Raw genomic sequence first — 23867 nt, forward strand, 5'->3', positions numbered from 1 at the left:
AAAAAAAAAATCTATATTTAAATTTCATAATAGGTGTGGCTTGTGGTCATAGGGGTACCAGCTGCCGTGATACATGTGGCATATTAGAGCAATTTTCAAATATTCTCCTGTTTAAATGCATATTGCCTGTCGTGCACATTCTCAGCGGTATAAAAACATGCTGCATGTTTTAGAGAGGTCGACTTTGACCAGTAAATATGGCATATTCAGATGACTTTGATATCGTTATTTTACATTTAATTACATTTAAACATTTAAAAGTGGCTGTTTATAATACACTTCCATAAAATGTATGCAGTCATATTCCTCCTACCTGACACTGATATTAAAATAATTTTTGCGGTTTCTGTGATTTGGCTTTATTTTTTTTATTTATTTATTTTTAAAATATTGAATGCCACACATATTGAAATAAAAACAAGCATGCTTTTTGCTGCATAAAATTGGTGAACAATCACAAGCTACGGTAGGTCAAAAACACATAAAGAGAAGTGTAAGGATAATACAACTTCAGCATTTGGACAGTGTTCTGCACTCATTTTGAAATTGACATTTGACATCATCTGACATAAAATTAATGAATAAAATGTAATTGATCTCAGAGATGTGACTGTTGTGGTTCCTGGTCATAGCAGCACCAGTTGCTGCAGTTAATGAGGTGAATTCAAATGACTTTGACATAGTCCCTTTATTTATTTTTTCCCATATTAAATGCCTATTGCCTGCTGTGCACAGTTAAGCTGATGCCACCGGGGTGGCGGTGCCCCCGGCTTGGGCCCGTCATCGCTGCTCGCAGCTTTAATTTATTATTATTTTTTTTACCGACTATTTGGGCATTTTTGGGGCCTTTCCCATGCTCGAAAACTCTTGAAACTTTGCACACGCATCAGAATGCGCGGCCATCAGGGCCGGGCTGAGGCTGGGACCCGGGCGTGGCAGGGGGGCTCGACAGCGCCCCCTAAAGTGGGCTCTGAAAACAGGGTCTATAAATCAAACACACTTGCACGTACATATATGAAACTCGGTACACATATAGAGCTCATCGGGCCGAATAACTTTCGTGCTCTAACTTATGCGTCAGCCCAACAGGAAGTGAGCTATTATGGGTTGTTCGGAAAACGCATGCTCTGGAATTTGCGATACTCCTCCTAGAAAATTGACCCGATCAGCACCAAACTCAGTCAGCATGAAGTCAAGACACTGAGGATGCCAAATTGCGAGCAACTTTTTGATATCTCAAACGGTTAGGCCGTGGCGAAGAGACGAATTTATGGCGAGAAAAAGGAAACAGGAAGTGAGTTATAACTTTTGCATAGATTAATTCATTTTGATGAAACTTCAGCTGTGTGTTCGTTGTAAGAGGACGATCACATGGATATGACTTTTGTGAGACAAAGTTATAGCGCCACCAACTGGCAGCAGGAAGTGTGTCCCTTTCAAAATTGCTTTAAATCCCCATCTTATTTTCACCCGATTTACTTCAAACTTCATCAGTATTATGTCAAAACATGGCAGATATAGACATATGAATGGATTCCTGATTCTAGAAAAACTGTTGTCATGGCAACGTGTCAAAGTCTAATAATCTTTTTTGGTGTTTTTGAGACTCTTCACATGCTTGAAATTGCATGAAACTCAACACACACATCAGACATGCTGTCCAGAAGATGCAAGCAAAGATTCAGAAACGGGCGTGGTAGAGGGGCTCAGTAGCGCCATCTTTTGTCCAAAGCGGGGGGGTTAGTTTTATCTACATTCACCAAACTCGGTATATATATTGTACATTTCGAGCCGGACAACTTTCTAATTTACAGTCATTAGCTCTGACCAACAGGAAGTCAGATAATTTGGTTGGAAGATAACAAGAAGTCGAAAGCGAGCTCTGAGTTTTTACCTTCTCCTCAAAAGCGATTCATTCAATCTCCTCCAAACTCGGACAACATGAAGTAAATATACAGAAGATGCTAAAATGCGAACGGTTATTGGATATCTCAAACGGTGTTCCCTTAGTAAAAGCCTAAAAAAGACAAAATAAGCACACAAGTGCCTGGTTCATAAATAAGGCTATACTCCCACCTGCTGGTTATTCTATATAATCACAGTTTTTTTTTTTGTTTTTTTTTCAACACTTATGCTCTCACTTAAATGACCAGTAGAGGGCAATATTGTATAAGTTTTCAAGCAAAAAACCTTGCCTCTGTGTGTGTGTGAGAATGCTTTTCTAGCCTGGTGGGGACTTAAACCTGAATGCACACAGACTCATGGGGGCTTCCCAATGGGTACAAAAGCTTATAAATCAGACAGAATGAGTTCTTTTGAAAAGGTGAAAATGCAGAAAGTTTTGTGTGATGGGTAGGTTTAGGGGTAGGAGCAGTGTAGGAGGACAGAATATGGTTTGTACAGCATAAAAATGGGTGGATGGGCTGAACTGATAAGAGTTGCCTGCTGGATACTTTAGCATTACTAGTGTGTGTGTGTGTGTGTGTGTGTGTGTGTGTGTGTGTGTGTGTGTGTGTGTGTGTGTGTGTGTGTGTGTGTGTGTGTGTGTGTGTGTGTGTGTGTGTGTGTGTGTGTGTGTTCTTTTTTCTAGCCTGGTGGGGACTTCAACCTGAATGCACACAGACTCATGGGGACACGTGTCACTGATTTCTACAGTGTGTGTGTGTGTGTGGGGGTGGGGGGTGGGGGGGTGGATGGGCTGAACTGATAAGAGTACTGTTGTCATGGCAACGTGTCAAAGTCTAATAATCTTTTTTGGTGTTTTTGAGACTCTTCACATGCTTGAAATTGCATGAAACTCAACACACACATCAGACATGCTGTCCAGAAGATGCAAGCAAAGATTCAGAAACGGGCGTGGTAGAGGGGCTCAGTAGCGCCATCTTTTGTCCAAAGCGGGGGGGTTAGTTTTATCTACATTCACCAAACTCGGTATATATATTGTACATTTCGAGCCGGACAACTTTCTAATTTACAGTCATTAGCTCTGACCAACAGGAAGTCAGATAATTTGGTTGGAAGATAACAAGAAGTCGAAAGCGAGCTCTGAGTTTTTACCTTGTCCTCAAAAGCGATTCATTCAATCTCCTCCAAACTCGGACAACATGAAGTAAATATACAGAAGATGCTAAAATGCGAACGGTTATTGGATATCTCAAACGGTGTTCCCGTAGCAAAAGCCTAAAAAAGACAAAATAAGCACACAAGTGCCTGGTTCATAAATAAGGCTATACTCCCACCTGCTGGTTATTCTATATATCACACTGTTTTTTTTGTGTTTTTTTTTCAACACTTATGCTCTCCCTTAAATGACCAGTAGAGGGCAATATTGTATAAGTTTTCAAGCAAAAAAAACTTGCCTCTGTGTGTGTGTGAGAATGGTTTTCTAGTCTGGTGGGGACTTAAACCTGAATGTACACAGACTCATGGGACTTCCCAATGGGTACAAAAGCTAATAAATCATACAGAATGAGTTCTTTTGAAGAAAGTTTTGTGTGATGGGTAGGTTTAGGGGCAGGAGCAGTGTAGGAGGACAGAATATATGGTTTGTACAGCATAAAAACCATTACGTCTATGAGTCCCCAGAAAGATAGTGAACCAGACATGAGTGTGTGTGTATGTGTGTGTGTTTGTGGGTGGGTGTGTGTGTTGCGGATGGGGGATGGTGGATGGGCTTAACTGATAAGAGTTGCCTGCAGCATACTTCAGCATTACTACTGTGTGTGTGTGTGTGTGTGTGTGTGTGTGTGCGTGTGTGTGTGTGTTCTTTTTTCTAGCCTGGTGGGGACTTCAACCTGAATGCACACAGACTCATGGTGTCACTGATTTCTACAGTGTGTGTGTGTGTGTGTGTGTGTGTGTGTGTGTGTGTGTGTGTGTGTGTGTGTGTGTGTGTGTGTGTGTGTGGAGGGGGTCTCTCTCACTGTGTGTGTGTGTGTGTGTGTGTGTGTGTGTGTGTGTGTGTGTGTGTGTGTGTGTGTGTGTGTGTGTGTGTGTGTGTGTGTGTGTGTGTGTGTGTGTGTGTGTGTGTGTGTGTGGAGGGGGTCTCTCTCACTCTGTCTGTGTCACCTTGTCTCTTGTTTTTTCATAATTTAACCCTTTCATATCATAATTGCTATCAGCAATATCTATCACTTTATTGTGAAAAATAAGTTTAAAAAAATGTATTATATATATATAATACTGGTCTTCTGAACTTACAATATTTTGAGCTGCAAAAAATACATTTGCACATAATTGAAAGTGATATCCTAATACTTTTAATTGTTTTCTGTAACATGGGCTTTAAAGAAGGTCATGTGCTGTGTTTGCAAAGATCACGTATGACACCTCTTTAAACTAATTATTTATTGATAGAATTCAAATGGATAAAAAAATTAAATTTCACATGATCTTATAAAAGTGGCTGTTTATAATAAACTTCCTTAAATTATATGCACGCATATTACTCTTACCTGACACTGATATTAAAATCATAGTTGCGGTCTCTGTGATTTGGCTTAATTAATTAATTAATTAATTTATATTAAAAAAAAATATTGAATGCCACACATATTGAAAAAAAAAACAAGCATGCTTTTTGTAGCATAAGACTGGTGAACAATCACAAGCTACAGTAGGTCAAAAACACATAAAGAGAAGTGTAAGGATAATACAATTTCAGCATTTGGACAGTATTCTGCACTCATTTTGAAATTGACATTTGACATCATCTGACATAAAATTAATGAATAAAATGTAATTGATCTCAGAGATATGACTGTTGTGGTTACTGGTCATAGCAGCACCAGTTGCTGCAGTTAATGAGGTGAATTCAAATGACTTTGACATAGTCCCTTTATTTATTTTTTCCCATATTAAATGCCTATTGGCCTGCTGTGCACAGGTAAGCTGATGCCACCGGGGTGGCGGTGCCACCGGCTTGGGCCTGTCATCGCTGCTCGCAGCTTTAATTTATTATTATTTTTTTTACCGACTATTTGGGCATTTTTGGGGCCTTTCCCATGCTCGAAAACTCTTGAAACTTTGCACACGCATCAGAATGCGCGGCCATCAGGGCCGGGCTGAGGCTGGGACCCGGGCGTGGCAGGGGGGCTCGACAGCGCCCCCTAAAGTGGGCTCTGAAAACAGGGTCTATAAATCAAACACACTTGCACGTACATATATGAAACTCGGTACACATATAGAGCTCATCGGGCCGAATAACTTTCGTGCTCTAACTTATGCGTCAGCCCAACAGGAAGTGAGCTATTATGGGTTGTTCGGAAAACGCATGCTCTGGAATTTGCGATACTCCTCCTAGAAAATTGACCCGATCAGCACCAAACTCGGTCAGCATGAAGTCAAGACACTGAGGATGCCAAATTGCGAGCAACTTTTTGATATCTCAAACGGTTAGGCCGTGGCGAAGAGACGAATTTATGGCGAGAAAAAGGAAACAGGAAGTGAGTTATAACTTTTGCATACATTAATTCATTTTGATGAAACTTCAGCTGTGTGTTCGTTGTAAGAGGACGATCACATGGATATGACATTTGTGAGACAAAGTTATAGCGCCACCAACTGGCAGCAGGAAGTGTGTCCCTTTCAAAATTGCTTTAAATCCCCATCTTATTTTCACCCGATTTACTTCAAACTTCATCAGTATTATGTCAAAACATGGCAGATATAGACATATGAATGGATTCCTGATTCTAGAAAAACTGTTGTCATGGCAACGTGTCAAAGTCTAATAATCTTTTTTGGTGTTTTTGAGACTCTTCACATGCTTGAAATTGCATGAAACTCAACACACACATCAGACATGCTGTCCAGAAGATGCAAGCAAAGATTCAGAAACGGGCGTGGTAGAGGGGCTCAGTAGCGCCATCTTTTGTCCAAAGCGGGGGGGTTAGTTTTATCTAAATTCACCAAACTCGGTATATATATTGTACATTTTGAGCCGGACAACTTTCTAATTTACAGTCATTAGCTCTGACCAACAGGAAGTCAGATAATTTGGTTGGAAGATAACAAGAAGTCGAAAGCGAACTCTGAGTTTTTACCTTCTCCTCAAAAGCGATTCATTCAATCTCCTCCAAACTCGGACAACATGAAGTAAATATACAGAAGATGCTAAAATGCGAACGGTTATTGGATATCTCAAACGGTGTTCCCTTAGTAAAAGCCTAAAAAAGACAAAGTAAGCACACAAGTGCCTGGTTCATAAATAAGGCTATACTCCCACCTGCTGGTTATTCTATATAATCACAGTTTTTTTTTTTTTTTTTTTTTCAACACTTATGCTCTCACTTAAATGACCAGTAGAGGGCAATATTGTATAAGTTTTCAAGCAAAAAACCTTGCCTCTGTGTGTGTGTGAGAATGCTTTTCTAGCCTGCTGGGGACTTAAACCTGAATGCACACAGACTCATGGGGGCTTCCCAATGGGTACAAAAGCTTATAAATCAGACAGAATGAGTTCTTTTGAAAATGTGAAAATGCAGAAAGTTTTGTGTGATGGGTAGGTTTAGGGGTAGGAGCAGTGTAGGAGGACAGAATATGGTTTGTACAGCATAAAAATGGGTGGATGGGCTGAACTGATAAGAGTTGCCTGCTGGATACTTTAGCATTACTAGTGTGTGTGTGTGTGTGTGTGTGTGTGTGTGTGTGTGTGTGTTCGTGTTCTTTTTTCTAGCCTGGTGGGGACTTCAACCTGAATGCACACAGACTCATGGGGACACGTGTCACTGATTTCTACAGTGTGTGTGTGTGTGTGTGTGTGGGGGTGGATGGGCTGAACTGATAAGAGTTGCCTGCAGCATACTTTAGCATTACTTGTGTGTGTGTGTGTGTGTGTGTGTGTGTGTGTGTGTGTGTGTGTGTGTGTGTGTGTGTGTGTGTGTGTGTGTGTGTTCTTTTTTCTAGCCTGGTGGGGACTTCAACCTGAATGCACACAGACTCATGGGGACACGTGTCACTGATTTCTAGAGTGTGTGTGTGTGTGTGTGTGTGTGTGTGTGTGTGTGTGTGTGTGTGTGTGTGTGTGTGTGTGTGTGTGTGTGTGTGTGAGCCACTCTTCTGTCTAAAACAATTACCTCTCAATGCTGTGCTTTGGCCTGCATTAAAGGATTAAACATATTATTCTGGGTTTGAATAAAAAAAATAAATGTATAAAACCAGTGTATTTGTAGGTCATTGACAATATTGTTTTATATAATTAGTTCCCCCCCCCCCCTCAGGATCACTGTGTGTGTGTGTGTGTGTGTGTGTGTGTGTGTGTGTGTGTGTGTGTGTGTGTGTGTGTGTGTGTGTGTGTGTGAAGGGGGTCTCTCTCACTCTGTGTGTCACCTTGTCTCTTGTTTTTTTAATAATTTAACCCTTTCATATCATAGGCTATCACAAATATCTATCACTTTATTGTGAAAAATAATAAAAAAAACAATAAAAACACCTCTTTAAACTAATTATTTATTGATAGAATTCAAATGGATTAAAAAATTTAATTTCACATTAATTTATAAAAGTGGCTGTTTATAATAAACTTCCATAAATTTTATGCACACATATTACTCTTCCCTGACACTGATATTAAAATCATTGTTGCGGTCTCTGTGATTTGGCTTAATTTATTTTTAAGAGAAGTGTAAGGATAATACAACATCAGCATTTGGACAGTATTCTGCACTCATTTTGAAATTGACATTTGACATCATCTGACATAAAATTAATGAATAAAATGTAATTGATCTCATAGATGTGACTGTTGTGGTTCCTGGTCATAGCAGCACCAGTTGCTGCAGTTAATGAGGTGAATTTAAATGACTTTGACATAGTCCCTTTATTTATTTTTCCCATATTAAATGCCTATTGGCCTACTGCGCACAGTTAAGTTGATGCCACCGGGGTGGCGGTGCCACCGGCTTGGGCCCGTCATCGCTGCTCGCAGCTTTAATTTGTTATTATTATTTATTATTATTTTTTTACGCGACTATTTGGGCATTTTTGGGGCCCTTCCCGTGCTCGAAAACTCTTGAAACTTTGCACACGCATCAGAATGCGCGGCCATCAGGGCCGGGCTGAGGCTGGGACCCGGGCGTGGCAGGGGGGCTCGACAGCGCCCCCTAAAGTGGGCTCTGAAAACGTGGTCTATAAATCAAACCGACTTGCACGTACATATATGAAACTCGGTACACATATAGAGCTCATCGGGCCGAACAACTTTCGTGCTCTAAGTTATGCGTCAGCCCAACAGGAAGTGAGCTATTAGGGGTTGTTGAACGCATGCTGTGGAACGCATGCTGTGGAATTTGCGATACTCCTCCTAGACGATTGACCCGATCAGCACCAAACTCGGTCAGCGTGAAGTCAACACACTGAGGATGCCAAATTGCGAGCAACTTTTTGATATCTCAAACGGTTTGGCCGTGGCGAAGAGACGAATTTATGGCGAGAAAAGGGAAACAGGAAGTGTGTTATAACTTCTGCATACATTAATTCATTTTGATGAAACTTCAGATGTGTGTTCGTTGTAGGAGGCCGATCACATGGATATGACTTTTGTGAGTCAAAGTTATAGCGCCACCAACTGGCAGCAGGAAGTGTGTCACTTTCAAAATTGCTTTAAATCCCCATCTTATTTTCACCCGATTCACTTCAAACTTCATCAGTTTAATGTCAAAACATGGCAGATATAGACATATGAATGGATTCCTGATTCTTGAAATACTGTTGTCATGGCAACGTGTCAAAGTCTAATAATCTTTTTATGTGTTTTTGAGACTCTTAGCATGCTTGAAATTGCATGAAACTCAACACACACATCTGACATGCTGTCCAGAAGATGCAAGCAAAGATTCAGAAACGGGCGTGGTAGAGGGGCTCAATAGCGCCATCTTTTGTCCAAAGTGGGGGGTTAGTTTTATCTACATTCACCAAACTCGGTATATATATTGTACTTTTCGAGCCGGACAACTTTCTAATTTACTGTCATTAGCTCTGACCAACAGGAAGTTAGATAATCTGGTTTGAAAATGAGAAAAAGTTGAAAGCGAGCTCTGAGTTTTTACCTTCTCCTCAAAAGCAATTCATTCAATCTCCTCCAAACTCGGACAACATGAAGTAAATATACAGAAGATGCTAAAATGCGAATGGTTATTGGATATCTCAAACGGTGTTCCCGTAGCAAAAGCCTAAAAAACACAAAATAAGCACACCAGTGCCTGGTTCATAAATAAGGCTATACTCCCACCTGCTGGTTATTCTATATAATCACAGTTTTTTTTTTCTTTTTTTTTCTCAACACTTATGCTCTCATTTAAATGACCAGTAGAGGGCAATATTGTATAAGTTTTCAAGAAAAAAACCTTGCCTCTGTGTGTGTGTGTGTGTGTGTGTGTGTGTGTGTGTATGTGTGAATGTTTTTTTAGCCTGGTGGGGACTTAAACCTGAATGCACAAAGACTCATGGGGACTTACCAATGGGTACAAAAGCTTATAAATCAGACAGAATGAGTTCTTTTGAAAATGTGAAAATGCAGAAAGTTTTGTGTGATGGGTAGGTTTAGGGTAGGAGCAGTGTAGGAGGACAGAATATATGGTTTGTACGGTATAAAAACCATTAAGTCTATGGTGAGTCCCCAGAAAGATAGCACACCAGAGACCAGACATGTGACTCTGACTGTGTGTGTGTGTGTGTGTGTGTGTGTGTGTGTGTCTGATGGGGGATGGGTGCCAGTTGCATTTTGATGAGGAAAAGATTAGCTCTTTTATTGCTGTGTGCTTTGGCCAGCATTAAAGGATAAATATATATATATATATATTTCTGGATTTGAATAAAAAAATGGAAAAAGTATGGAACCAGTTAATTTGTAGAGCATTGACAATATCGTTTTATATAATTAGTTTCGTAATTGTGAAAATACAAATATAAAAAGACCTTTAGATAAATACTAAAGTCAACTCGGTCAACATGAAACAAAGGACACTGAAGATTTGACAGGCATTGACAATATTTTTTATATAATTAGTTTAATAATTGTGTTAATACAAAGAAGGTGGGGGTATAGCCTTATTTATGAACACGGCTGGATAAGTCTTTGAGAAAAATGTAGAAAAATAAAACACTTGGCTAGTTTTATCTATAGTCACCAAACACAGAAAGAATAAAAATGAATGTACTTTTTGTATTTTTTTTTATCAATATATTGGTTTTCTTTAACATTTTGTATTTGAAGATTAATTCTTAAAACTAAAATACTAACATAAAAAAAACACATTTGAGTTTCTTTTTCAAATAATTTTCTCCGACCATTTAGATTTTATTATTATTTTTTGTTTAAAATCTTGTTCAATATTCATGTTTTTCTAGCCTGGTGGGGACTTCAACCTGAATGCACACAGACTCATGGGGACTCGTGTCACCTAAATTGAGGTCCCAATGGGTACAAAAGCTTATAAATCACACAGAATGAGTTCTTTTGAGAATGTAAATTTAATTTTTTGTTTCAAACCTTGTTCAATCGGAATCAGTCTATGCCTCTCTCTTTCTGTCTGTCCTTACCCCCCCCCCACTCTCTCAGGCTCACTCTGTGTGTGTGTGTGTGTGCGTGTGTGTGTGCGTGAGTGTGTGTGTGTGTGATGGGGGGGGGTCTCTCTCACTCTGTGTGTGTGTGTGTGTGTGTGTGTGTGTGTGTGTGTGTGTGTATGTGTGTGTGTGTGTGTGTATGTGTGTGTGTGTGTGTGTGTGTGTGTGTGTGTGTGTGTGTGTGTGTGTGTGCGTGAGTGTGTGTGTGTGTGGTGGGTCTCTCTCACTCTGTGTGTGTGTGTGTGTGTGTGTGTGTGTGTGTGTGTGTGTGTGTGTGTGTCACCTTGTCTCTTGATTGTCATAATTTAACGCTTTTATATCATAGGCTATCACAAATAGCTATCACTTTGATGTGAAAAATAAGTTTAAAAAACCACACAAAATATAACATATCTTTAAAAAATATACAGGCCTTCTGGACTTACAAAATTGTGCATGTATATTACTCTTACCTGACACTGATATTAAAATCATTTTTGTGGATTCTGTGATTTAGATTTATTTATTTATTTATATTTTTAAAAATATTGAATGCCACACATATTAAAATAAAAACATGCATGCTTTTTACTGCATAAGACTGGTGAACAAACAGAAGCTACGGTAGGTCAAAAACACAAAGAGAAGTGTAAGGATAATACAACTTCAGCATTTGGACAGTGTTCTGCACTCATTTTGAAATTGACATTTGACATCATCTGACATAAAATTAGTGAATAAAATGTAATTGATCTCATAGATGTGACTGTTGTGGTTCCTGGTCATAGCAGCACCAGTTTCTGCAGTTAATGAGGTGAATTCAAATGACTTTGACATAGTCCTTTTATTTTTTCCCATATTAAATGCCTATTGGCCTTCTGCGCACAGTTCAGCTGATGCCACCGGGGTGGCGGTGCCCCCGGCTTGGGCCCGTCATCGCTGCTCGCAGCTTTAATGAGTTTTGTTTTTATACTACAATAACCCCTTATGTGTCGAAAGATCAAGGAACATTTTGTTTCTCATGATCATTTTAAAGAACATGCTGTGATTTGTAATCTTAGACTTCGGCGTATAGGTCTGGGTTTTGAAGTTTGTGGAATTGTGATTTTTATTTTTAATGGTCCTTGAAAAGAATGTGCTTCAGACTGCATTTCCCCATTTATCTGATTTCTTCATCAGACTGGGTAGAACATTGCAGCCTAAATTGCTGCCCATGTCCTGCTATTGTAATGCTCATAGAAACCCCCAGTGGCTGACAGTTCTTGATGGCTCTTCTCTTCTAATGGTGTTTATTCTGTTTTAGTATTTAGACAGATAGCAGTTGTTAAAAAGATCCCATAACACAACAGCTCTCTTTCAAGCCCAGTGAGCCAGCGTTTGGCTAAACAAGCAGGCTCCATTTCCAAATAGTTGGCAAATAGCAATATACCTCTTTCTGGCCAGAATCTAAGGTCATGTTGCGTGTCTTTATTGCGGATAAGAAAATACCAGAATGCTTTGCTTGAAGCTCAGTAAAAATGTTTAGTCGTAAGCATAAATTCTATGAGTATAAATTGCATTTTAGTGTATTTTTAATGCATCTGTTTTCATATTAAAATGTTAAATTGACATTTTAGACTGCTTAACCTACCCGAGCGATGGTTTCACATTTCCAAAACTTTGTATTTTGCATGCATATGCAGTAAAATACAGTTTTTCTGCATTTTGCTTCTGCTAATTTTGGCTTATTTCAAGTGCATGTCCTCACAGTTTTGGTTTCTTAATATTTTTAAGCTGTTTTATGTTTGTTGGGTAGAGGCAAGATGTTGACGCCAAACCAATCATTTTCATTTCTCTCCATAGATTTGAACGGCAATGGCTTTATCTGTGACCATGAGCTCCATGAACTGTTCAAAGAGGCCAATCTGCCACTGCCAGGGTACAAAGTCAGAGAGATCATCCAGAAACTGATGGAAGATGGGGACAAAGACAAGGACAACAAGATCAGCTTCGAAGAGTTTGTGTCTGTAAGTGTCTGCTCTCATTATTTAATTTCCAAAAATATTATAAATCTCTACATACGTATCATAACTACACATAAACTTTCATTGTAGTTCTTTGGAAAATAAAATGTAATCCAGTGAATCAATGCTTTGTTCAGGCTTCATTTGCAAATCAAATGCTATTGTCGTTAAAAAAAAACCACTTACATGATAACATATGCTGTTCGGATAATGTATTGTGCAAGCATGCGATTTTAATGGATGGATGCAAGATACATCTTTTAGAGTGAAGTGCAGTGAAACGGTTTCGTAAACTAGATGGTTTAAGAGCGCTATGCGATGTTGTTTGGTTAGGAATTGAATTTGAAACCTAAAAAACATGGTATTTACAGCTTTAAATCCCTGATTTGCATATTCAGCAGGAGCTTTTGGCATATATGGACAATAGACAATACATTGTACTTTTGAGATTAGCATTTCAGTGCTCAATCCAGATGGCCCGTTCACCATTTCATCATTTTTAGTAATTAGTGGTACTTAACAAATGGTGTAATATAAAGTATTAAACACTGTTTGTGGATCTCATCCCATGTATTGCAGACATGATACCTTAAACTGTGCAGGCTGGTTGGGAAGAGTTGTGATATAGGCCAAAAATGGTCACTAATGCTGAAACGTTTGGAATAATTCAGATTTGTAATGTTTCATATACAGATGCACGATATATCGGTATCGGCCTGATATGAAAATTTGTCCGGTATATTACAGACGATAAATAATGGATTATTTCCTTCAAATGTGCACTGTTCATCATGATGGTTATGAATTGCTTGAAATATATGATTGGTATAACTAAAAATACAGTTCAGTGCAACAAGTCTGTCATATAGGATACATAAAATTATAATGAGAACATAACTGTGGGCTTGGCTTTTAATGGTGAGACTTCTGTTTTTGTAATCAGGCTTTCAAAAATATTACAAAAATGTGGGTTTTAGATTTATCGGCCAATATATTGGTTATCAGCTTTCAATTATCGGTTATCGTATCGGCCATAATTTTCATATCAGATCACCCCTAGTTTCTTATACTCATCCAGGCTTGATCAATAGAGTAACAACGGTAATATTGTGAAATATAATTACAATTTAAAATAACTGTTTTCTATTTGAATATATATTTAAAAATATAATTTATTAATGTGATACAAAGTTGAATATTCTGCATCATTACTCTTCCGTCACATGATCCTTCAGAAATCATTGTAATATGCTGATTTGATGCTCAATTATTATTGGTGCTCATTTATTAATAATAGTTCATTTGTCAATATATATATATATATATATATATATATATATATATATATATATATATATATATATATATATATATATATATATATATATATTTAATATATATATTTAATATTATATATAAGAATATAATATATATATATATAAGAAAGTTTAATATTAACTTTCTATTAAATCAAAAACTATAATATTATATAATATATATAATATTATAGAGTTTTTGATTTAATAGAAAGTTCATAAGAACAGCATTTATCTAAAATAGCTCAATTCTATGCATGTCAAATTTGTATGTAACAATGTAATAGTCGCTCTGTGTCCGTGTTGAATAATTCTGCAGTCCAGACCCTTTTTTCAGTCAATAAATGTTGTTATAGAAAACTAAAACTGTTTCATTGAGATAGTTGACGCTTCCCTTAAATGACGTGTCATCCCATTGAATGGCCCTGTGTTTGTTTGCACTGCTGTGAGGAGGTTATGAGCAGCTGCTGGCACTGACAATCATGGTTTTATTACCCGCAAATGCCACTCGTCATAAAATATTTGCATCGGTTTAGTTTCAAGGACCTCTTGTGAGGTAATGTATGTTTACATTAGTGACACATATATCTTTTTTTTATGTGTGGATGATTTGGTGGTGTGTTTTTAAGCAATAAAGTACTATACTGTGAACAAAGTCCCAGGATAAAAGCTGCTACAGGTTTCAGTTTCTGCACCATGTGTTTTGAGCAATCTGCAATCAATCAGTTCTGTGGTCTCCTCTTGTGTCTGCACAGGTATTTCAGGAGCTAAAGAGCAGTGACATCGCAAAGAGCTTCCGGAAGGCCATCAACAGGAAAGAGGGAATCTTGGCGATCGGTGGCACGTCTGAGCTGTCCAGTGCAGGCACACAGCACTCCTTCTCAGGTAAAGAATGTTGCTTGTCAGACTGTACGAACATGATCGCCGCTGTGTCACACTGTAAGATCTCAGTTGTCATTAATGTCAGACTGTACGATAGTTAAGGCGCGTTTAAGACGGACACACACAAGAAATCTCATCTGGAGTTTAATATCATCAATGAATGACGCGTTCGGTGACGGTGAGCTGCATTACACGCAGGACTGAAATGGAGACTACAAATACTCTCAAACTCTCGTTTTGGTCATAGTTTGTCTTGAAAAACGGAGATATTTGACGATCATCGTAGGAGAAGTCACACTGCAGGATCGTTGGCCAAATCTTCTGACACTGCCAGACTTTTGTCTGCGGTAAAATTTGATCGCAGCGCTCATTAATCGGCTGAACATGTCAAACTAACGATCAAAGATGTCAGATTTTAGCCGAGGGTCAGAGGAATCTTTTAGGATTTGCAAAATTTACCTTAGATGGCCAAATCGTGGGCAAAATCGCAGTGTGCACCCAGCTTTAGACAACCCCGTTTCCTTTTGCTACAATTACTTTTGCACCACTCCCCCCTGGCTTGTAATGTAGAACTGCGGCAGAACCAAGGTAAAGTAATGGCATCAGATGACTTTGTATGTATTTTAAGATAAAAATGCTACTCTAAGGTACTTAAAACAATGTCATGGTAATATCAGGTCCTAAATCCCATAACATTATAATGGTACCATGTACTTTTTGGTGTTTTTTTGTTGGTAGCACTTTACTTTAGAGTCCCCATGTACATACTTTGTACTTATTATAGTAATTCCAATAAACCTAACCTTAACCTTAGTTACCTTATATTACCCAGTACCTTCTTAGGTAAGTACACTGTAAGTACATGTACTGTAAAACAGTGCAGCCAATATGTTTTCAGTGGTTAATTGTATGTGATGTTGTTTTCTGTGTCTTTTTCCAGAGGAGGAGAGGTTTGCTTTTGTGAACTGGATCAACACAGCGCTGGAAAAGGACCCTGACTGTAAACATGTGCTGCCCATGAACCCAAATACAGATTCTCTCTTCAAGGCTGTAGGTGACGGTATTGTGCTGTGGTAAGTCGGACACACTCCTCAACGTCTTACCTAATTATTTTATATAATAAAAGAAACCTCCTCATTGCATATGTCATTGTTTCCTTCCAGTAAAATGATCAACCTGTCAGTACCTGATACTATTGATGAGAGGACCATTAACAAGAAGAAACTAACACCATTCACAATACAGGTTTGGTTTTCTCCACTTGAAGAGTATACTTGAAAATATTACTTGAAATATTTTTTTTCGACTGTATTGAAGCGCATGTGAGATTTTAGGTGTCACAGAGGTCATTGCTTCTGTATTGCAGGAGAATCTTAACCTGGCTCTTAACTCCGCCTCTGCTATTGGCTGTCACGTGGTCAACATCGGAGCTCTGGACCTTCGGGAAGGCAAACCTCATCTGGTTTTGGGCCTTTTGTGGCAGATCATTAAGATCGGACTGTTTGCTGACATTGAGCTGAGCAGAAACGAGGGTACGTGTGTGTCTGTTGCACAAATACAATCTAGTCCAAACAGTGATGGCATTGGCACAGCTGATGACAACATCCAGGAATCCTGACAAACAGATATAGCGTCTCTTTTATAGTTAAATGTTAACCCGACTGACTGTTGTGGTGGACTGTTTGTTTTCTCCCAAATTGAACCTAAGGGAGTTTAGGTCTGTCCCAAAAGCTCTGTTAACAGATCTATAGAGAGAGTTATCTAGCCTCAGATGAACCTTCTTCATAATGAACGAGAATCATGGAAAATGGATCCATAAACAAGTTATTTAATTACATAAAATCGCTTTTCACACAGCCAGGAATGATTAGTCACAAAGCAGGACTGAGATTCTGAACAGCGGGCAACAACTGTAAAAGTGAGAAAGAAAAGTGTAAGATGCACTTTCTTTTGGGTTCTCATTGGGTTACAGACCAACAGACCTACTGGATTGTTTCCAGAGGTTTGGAAAGAAGAGCACAGCAGTCATCCAGTCTAAAGATGGTGCTATTATTTACGAGCATAGCTAACGAGTGTTTTTGTGGTGAATTGTGGGGGGAGATCCTTCATTCACACCAATGTTTGCTATGTAGGCTGAGACCTGTTCAAGGACTTACTAGAGCTGTGTGTCCTTAGGGTAGCAGTATCAGAAAATCCATGTGAAAGTATGGTAGGTACCAGGAACATTGTTTAAAACAAGAAATGAAACGGACCTAGCACTGAACCCTGAGGTACTCCTGTGGTTAGTTAATAGGACTTTGACATCTCTCCCCTCTGAGATGCCCTGAAAGATCTACCTGTTCAGACCAGTGGAGTATAGTTCCTGTAATGCACAGTGAGAAGAAGGTAGATAAAAGGATTTGGTCATTTAATGTGTAGTCATGTCCTGCAGAATGAGGACACGTGATCTGGAGGCTGCTTTTAAAGCCTGGCTGTTGCTTAGAAATTTGTTCTGTGAACGTAAGAGACCTGGTTGAAAACAAATGAAGAAGTTAATAAAATCTGGCCTGTATTTTTCTGATAGTGTATTGTTTTTAAAGTTATAGGTTTACCTACTTGAATGTGTTGGAAAAGTGTGGGCACCTACAGAATACAACAGAGCGGGGATGGCAACTCCGGTCCTGCAGATTTTAACTCCATCTCTAATAATCTAACGTAAATCTTGAGGATTGCTTAAAAATGTCAGGCAGGTGTTTTGATTAGGGATGACATTAGACAGTCCAGGACATGAGTGTGGTCCATCCCTGCACTAGAGAAACCTCAGACAGAAAAATGAGTTGTGGTGTACTATTAGGTCGTGGAAAGGGCATGGTCAGTTTGCAATGAAGCGAATAGGCTTCCTGAAAGCTTAACTAGAGCTGTCTGAATGAAACCGTCAGTGGTTTAATGTCACTGTGTTCTTTCTCTTCAGCTCTTGCTGCACTGTTGAGGGATGGAGAGACACTTGAGGATCTGATGAAACTGTCTCCAGAGGAACTGTTGCTCCGCTGGGCTAACTTCCACCTGGAGAATGCCGGCTGGAGCAAGATCAACAACTTCAGCCATGACATAAAGGTCAGCATTAATGTGTCCATTACTATACTCTGCATGTGTTTGTGTCTGTATGCTGATGAAGGATCAGATCGCTGCCCGTGCTGTTTTCATGAGGATGTTCAGCGTGAGAATTGTGGTTACAGTCCTGTCTATCTTTTATATTAATTTAGTTGCAAAGTATTAAATCAGCACTAGGTAACTTTTCAACCTTCATAATATATTTTCAAGACTCTTGTGATGATAAATCGACCTACAATAGGTTGAATGACACGTCTGCCATAGCCTGACGGGGTCTGTATCGTTTTTAATCGTACTTTTAAACTTCGGGTTTCGGGTAGTAACCCGAGAACCAAAAGAACTACAAAATCCGACTGCTTTACGGCATATACGTCACTTCCACCAACACACACACTTCCTTACATTCGGACGTGCGAGCCCAACTTTGTTCGTCGGATAATATAGTCATGTCCGAAGCAGCAGAGACAAATAAGAAAGAAAAGGTTTTGTTGGAGGAAAGCAATAAGAGGAAACGAAAAAGTGATGGGATTAAAGGCAGGACGAGGATCAACATGTGACCAGCGTTTGCTCGTCGGCGTGAGCTGAAGGAGGCGTGCCCGACCGATGCTGTCCTGCTTGTTACGGTGATTACCGACCACTCAAACATTGAACTGAAGTATCATATAGATTCTGTAAAACGGTAACCAATAGACTACTGTAATGACGCTGGCTTGTAAACGTGAGCATCGCGATTATTTGGCGTTTGAAAAAAATAAAACCCATGAAATGATATTCATATGACCTGCTGAAACATATGCCACTGACTGTACCTGGGATGAAGACATTTCACACGCGCCGCCAGAAGAACAGCTGCATGTGAACTCCTCCTGCAGTGTTCAGGGGAACTGTTAGTGCTGCACCGACCCGCGGGACGCTTTTATGAAGTTATTTGGCCCGCCCCGCACCACTGTATATATTTTTACAACCCGCCCCGCACCCGCGACCATTAAATAGACATACGGGGTCCGCGGGTTATGAGACGACCCGCGCATCACTAGCTCAGGGCTATCAGGGCTGTCATGTCAACAAATGCACGCGCGATGGCATCCCCTGATGTAGGATGACAGAGCTTACGACAGTAGTTGAGGACATTATTTTTTCCCAACTGTAGGGGACCCCGAGGGCAAAAGTTACCCAGTGCTACTTTAAAGTTGCTCTGTGATCTTATATTGTAAATTTTGAATGCATAACCACTCTAATATCAGGGCTTTTATTCTCTATCCAGATAACTGATATACAATGTCCTCCTTATTAAAGGAGCCAGGATAAACAGCCACAGATAAAGTGGTTGTCATTAGCGGTGTTTATTTTGCTAGGACTGGTATGAATTATGCCTGAATTTTGGCTTATATAGAAGAGGTGTGTCATTACATTTCCATGCAAATTCTGAGACATACATAGATATTATTGGGACTTGGGAATGGGCTCTATGGCAATGGGCTCTTTTGACTACATAGCATCATAACATTCTGCATATAACACTCGGCGTGGAGTTTTTCCACAAGAAACCACGCAGAAATTGTGAACATCTAGCTCTTTTTATTATATGCAATGATTTTAAATGATAAATATGTCACCCTGGACCACAAAACTAGTCATAAGGTTTCCATTGATGTGTGGTTTGCTAGGATAGGACCGAGGTTTGAAAATCTGGAATCTGAGGGTGCAAAAAAATCTAAATATTGAGAAAATCTCCTTTAAAGATGTCCAAATGAAGTCCATAGCAATGCATATTACTACTAATAATAATACATTTTTGATATATTTACGGGAGGAAATGTATAAAATATCTCCATGGAAAACATATAAAGACAATTTCAAGAACAATGCAAAGTAACCTTAATTGTTTTAAATTAATTAGAAATGACATCCCAAACCAGGCAGCACTGTTGTACATGCACGCTATGGTATTTTCTCATATATCATATTGCGTAACAGCATGGGCACAGGCTACTCCTACTGTAATTAAAAGTATAGGTTCATTATATAATCGTGCAATTAAAATCATGGACAAAAAAACGATTCGATATCATCACTGTGCTATTCTTAAGAATGAGTTTTGATAGTTTTATTAATTTTAGTTTTCTTAAATTATTGTATAAATGTTTTAATCATTTAACGCCTGAACCGTTAAGTAAATATGTGGAGAAACTGAACAGCAGTAGAGTTACGAGAAGTAATACACACCATGATTGTAAAATTCCATACTGCAGGACTAGTTTTGGTCAGACAGCTTTTTCTGTTAGAAGCTCTAAACTCTGGAATTTATTGCCACCTGATATAAAAACTATTCCTGATTTTAAAATGTTTTCTTTCAGACTTAAGACATGGTTAAAGATAAATCAGACTTGTACTCACTTATAATATTATGATTATATTTTGTATGTTTGGAAGTTATAGAGTATAATTGTTTGAGTTTTATTAATGTATGAATCAGTTTTTAGATACTTTTTTGTATTTATTGTATTTGATTGATAAAGGCCCTTCTAGGGACAAGTGTTGCAAATTAGCCTTTGGCTATATACACTGTGATACAGACATCAGATTGTTTAGTTTAAATGATCTATGTTGGTGTTATCTGTCCCTATCAAATAAATTATTAAATAAATAAATAAATTTCACAGCGGAACATGATCTTTACTTAATATCCTAATGACTTTTGGCATAAAAGAAAAATGGATCATTTTGACCCATACCATGTATACACAAATATAACCGTGAGACGCATGACTGGTTATGTATTGTACTATATACTTACATTAAATGACATGTACCTGCAAGAATGATTTGAATAACATGAAACGTGAGCGTGTGTGAAACGGAAGGTTTTGCGTAGATGTTTTGCATATTTGAAATATCTTAAAGAACTCATGGATAGATGTCCAAATCAATAACTTTACGTCAGCTTTATTTTCAAGGTGAATCAAAAAAAATTATGTTGCCAAATGTATCCAAATTAGGATTTACATAACAGCTAGCTTCATTTTCTGTTTCATAAAGGCAGTCCGCCAGAGCAGAAGTGCAGTTACTTTGACTGTCAAATGCTCTGGATGGCAAACCAATGAAAAACATGTGTACAACATGTGAGGGATCATTTAATGTCTAATAAAAGATGTGTGACCCAAGCGGTTATGTAATTGCCCTCTTGACTCATGGTATGTCATTTATTTTCATGAAAAGCACTGTTGATGAAGGTAAAGATGAAAACAGTGACTCGGTGAATGATTAAACTCATATCTCTCTCTCTATCTCCCTCTACGCTGCAGTTAACAGATTTTTCAAAGTGTGTAAAGGTACTTTTCCGAATGTATTGTGAGATCAGTTGTTTTTTTTTTTGTTTGTTCATTCATTTACATCTACCACAGTCATGGTCTCAGGAATGCACGCATGATTGTCCGTTTCTCATATTTTCACACATTTCTCTGGATTGTGTCTCACGATAGTGATCCGATTTATAGTGTAAATATATTTTGATGCCTTTACGTCCTTTTGGTCAGATTTTGTTACTTGTAAAGGGGCTGAACATTTATGGGAAATTTCCAAAAAGACTCCAAAAATGTCCACAATTTTTAATAAAATCTTGGAAAGTTTCCAAAAATTCTAGAAACGTTTCTGAAATCTTTGCAACCCTATTTTGGACACACACATACAAATAGGGTTTCAAAATTGTACCTTTAGGGGTACAACAGCTTGTCGCTGAGGCAGTACCCTTAAAAGGACATCTTTGTACCATTTTTACCACAAAAAGGTTCATAGTAGTACCTTAAGGTACGCATTTGTACTCAAAGGTACTAATATGCACCTTTTACGAGTAAAAAAGGAACAAAGATGTCCTTTTAAGGGTACTGCCTCAGCGACAAGCTGTTGTACCCCTAAAGGTACAATTTTGACATCCCATTTTTCTGTGTGTAAAATAAAATGGATAAGTTGGACCGTTCTAGTAATGTAATAGCACAAGTCTGTTGCCTCATGATATTTTTGTCAGGTTTTATTATGTTTTAGAAACATCATGAGTATCAAATATGATCATCAGGCTTTTGAGGAAGGTTTATTAGTTTGTCTCTCAATCGTTAATGTATTGCATTGCAGTATGTTTTAAAACTACAGAGCTTCAAACATAAAACTAAGCATTTAAATATAATCTTACCAAGACATTATTTGCAAATATAGTGATGACTGATGCATTTTATGTAAGCATCTTCATTACTGTTATGAAGATCTCATTGATTTACATTACTATTAGAACTTCATCTTATTACTTATTTGTCTATATTAATATCTGCACCAAATTGCATATTTGGGTTAGTGTGTGCAAATAAAACTGAGGTATATTTCCCTCCTTGAGTGTGATATTCTCACTATATCAGACTTTATGAGCCATAAAACCCAGATGAATCAAATATGATACTCAACTCATCAAAATGCACGTATGCACCTTTTTTCCCTAAAGGTTTAATAAACTGTCAAAGAAAACATGAGTTCTGTAGAGATTGATTTTTATGACTGATGCTGATTATTTTTAAGTGTTTTCTGTCGTAATGGTGTTTGTCTGAGTCTCTAGTAATGGCACCATTATGACGCTCTCTCAGCTCATAAATACAGTCTTGCTGATGTGACTTTACACTAAACGTTTCACTGAAATATTTATTCCTTCTGTTCTCTCTCTTCTGCAGGACTCGAGGGCTTATTTCCATCTGCTCAACCAGATCGCACCTAAAGGTCAGAAGGAGGGCGAGAGTCACATCGACATTGACATGTCAGGCTTCAGCGTGAGTTTAATCTATCATTTTGCATATTTGTATCATAAACCAGTACACGAACGGGACACAGAACCATACGTTGTTATCGCATCGCTCTTATTGTGCATCCGGTAGTGCTCTCAGTAGAGGAGAGTGGCTTATGTAAAAACATCAAAGCTTCATTCACTGGCGCAGCAGGAGGACAGACAGCTCATCTCAGAGCTTCCTGCTTAATGGAGAGCGGTTATCAAGCAGTTCAAACACGAGCGTTTCTCTCGGGGTCTAAACTTGGCACAGGAGGATGAAAGTTTATCCTGGGATTGCTTCTTATAATCGATGCCAAAATTAAGAAAGGCAAATTCTAAGCAGGATGTGCTTTCACAGTGTTTTACGGAAGTGACTTCCAGTAGGAAAATCAGCAGAAAGCCACTGTTTATTGCACATTGTGTTCTGTGTGTCGTGGCAGTCACTACACAAGAGCTGCCACCGCGGATGCCAGATTCCACCCCCAATGTGCCATAATTCAAGTCATTCATTGCTTTGGTTTAGGACCGTAACAATGTTGCGTCTAAACAGGCAGAGCTGTGACTCCTTTGAGTGTGTTTAACCCCACACACTGTTATTGACTGTGTGCTGAATGAGACGGCTGTGGCCCGGGACACGCTCAGGGTCGTTTCACCATCAACATCAGCCAGTGTTTCAGCTTTCTGCTGCCTTCAAATCCCAGATAATACAGAATGCTTCCTTTCAGTGTCCGACACTCTTTTCAAACCCTACCCTCTATCTAAAAAATGTTGGGTTATTTGTACCCAAATTTGGGTAAAATATGGACAAACCCAACTGTTGGGTAACATTTTTACATTACATTTTTAACCCAAAGATTGGGTTGGTCCATATTTGACCCAAATTTGGGTTATAGCAACCCAGCAGTTTTTAGAGTGTAGTGAACTGCATTTAAGGTCTGTTCTGTTGATTTATGCTCCTTTCTAAGAAAGACTGGGCACGATAGCTAAAAAAGTAATTTCTTTATGCTTTTGACAATATGCAGTGTATATGTTAATAATAATAATAATAATGCATTCGATTTATATAGCGCTTTTTCAAGGCACTCAAAGCGCTTTACATAGAAGGGGGGAATCTCCTCAACCACCACCAATGTGCAGCATCCACCTGGATGATGCGACGGCAGCCATATTGCGCCAGAACGCTCACCGCACACCAGCTGATTGGTGGAGAGGAGACCGAGTGATGAAGCC

The 23867-nt window shown here is 38.7% G+C and overlaps 1 protein-coding gene across 4 annotated transcripts in view; it reads left to right on the forward strand.

The window, feature by feature from the left end:
* Nucleotides 1–23867, forward strand: part of pls3 (plastin 3 (T isoform)) — a 66985-nt gene that overhangs the window by 27445 nt on the left and 15673 nt on the right. For 3 of the 4 annotated variants that reach the window (XM_067456850.1, XM_067456849.1, XM_067456851.1), the window contains exons 3-10: nucleotides 12385–12548; nucleotides 14617–14746; nucleotides 15684–15816; nucleotides 15907–15988; nucleotides 16110–16275; nucleotides 17694–17836; nucleotides 21139–21165; nucleotides 22546–22641. In XM_067456850.1, the coding sequence (XP_067312951.1) occupies nucleotides 12385–12548; nucleotides 14617–14746; nucleotides 15684–15816; nucleotides 15907–15988; nucleotides 16110–16275; nucleotides 17694–17836; nucleotides 21139–21165; nucleotides 22546–22641 (941 nt within the window). The remainder of the gene's footprint in view (nucleotides 1–12384; nucleotides 12549–14616; nucleotides 14747–15683; nucleotides 15817–15906; nucleotides 15989–16109; nucleotides 16276–17693; nucleotides 17837–21138; nucleotides 21166–22545; nucleotides 22642–23867) is intronic. The other variant, XM_067456852.1, reaches the window with a different exon arrangement.

Source organism: Pseudorasbora parva, chromosome 11, assembly GCF_024679245.1.
Source record: "Pseudorasbora parva isolate DD20220531a chromosome 11, ASM2467924v1, whole genome shotgun sequence".
In the NCBI taxonomy this organism is placed as follows: Eukaryota; Metazoa; Chordata; class Actinopteri; order Cypriniformes; family Gobionidae; genus Pseudorasbora; species Pseudorasbora parva.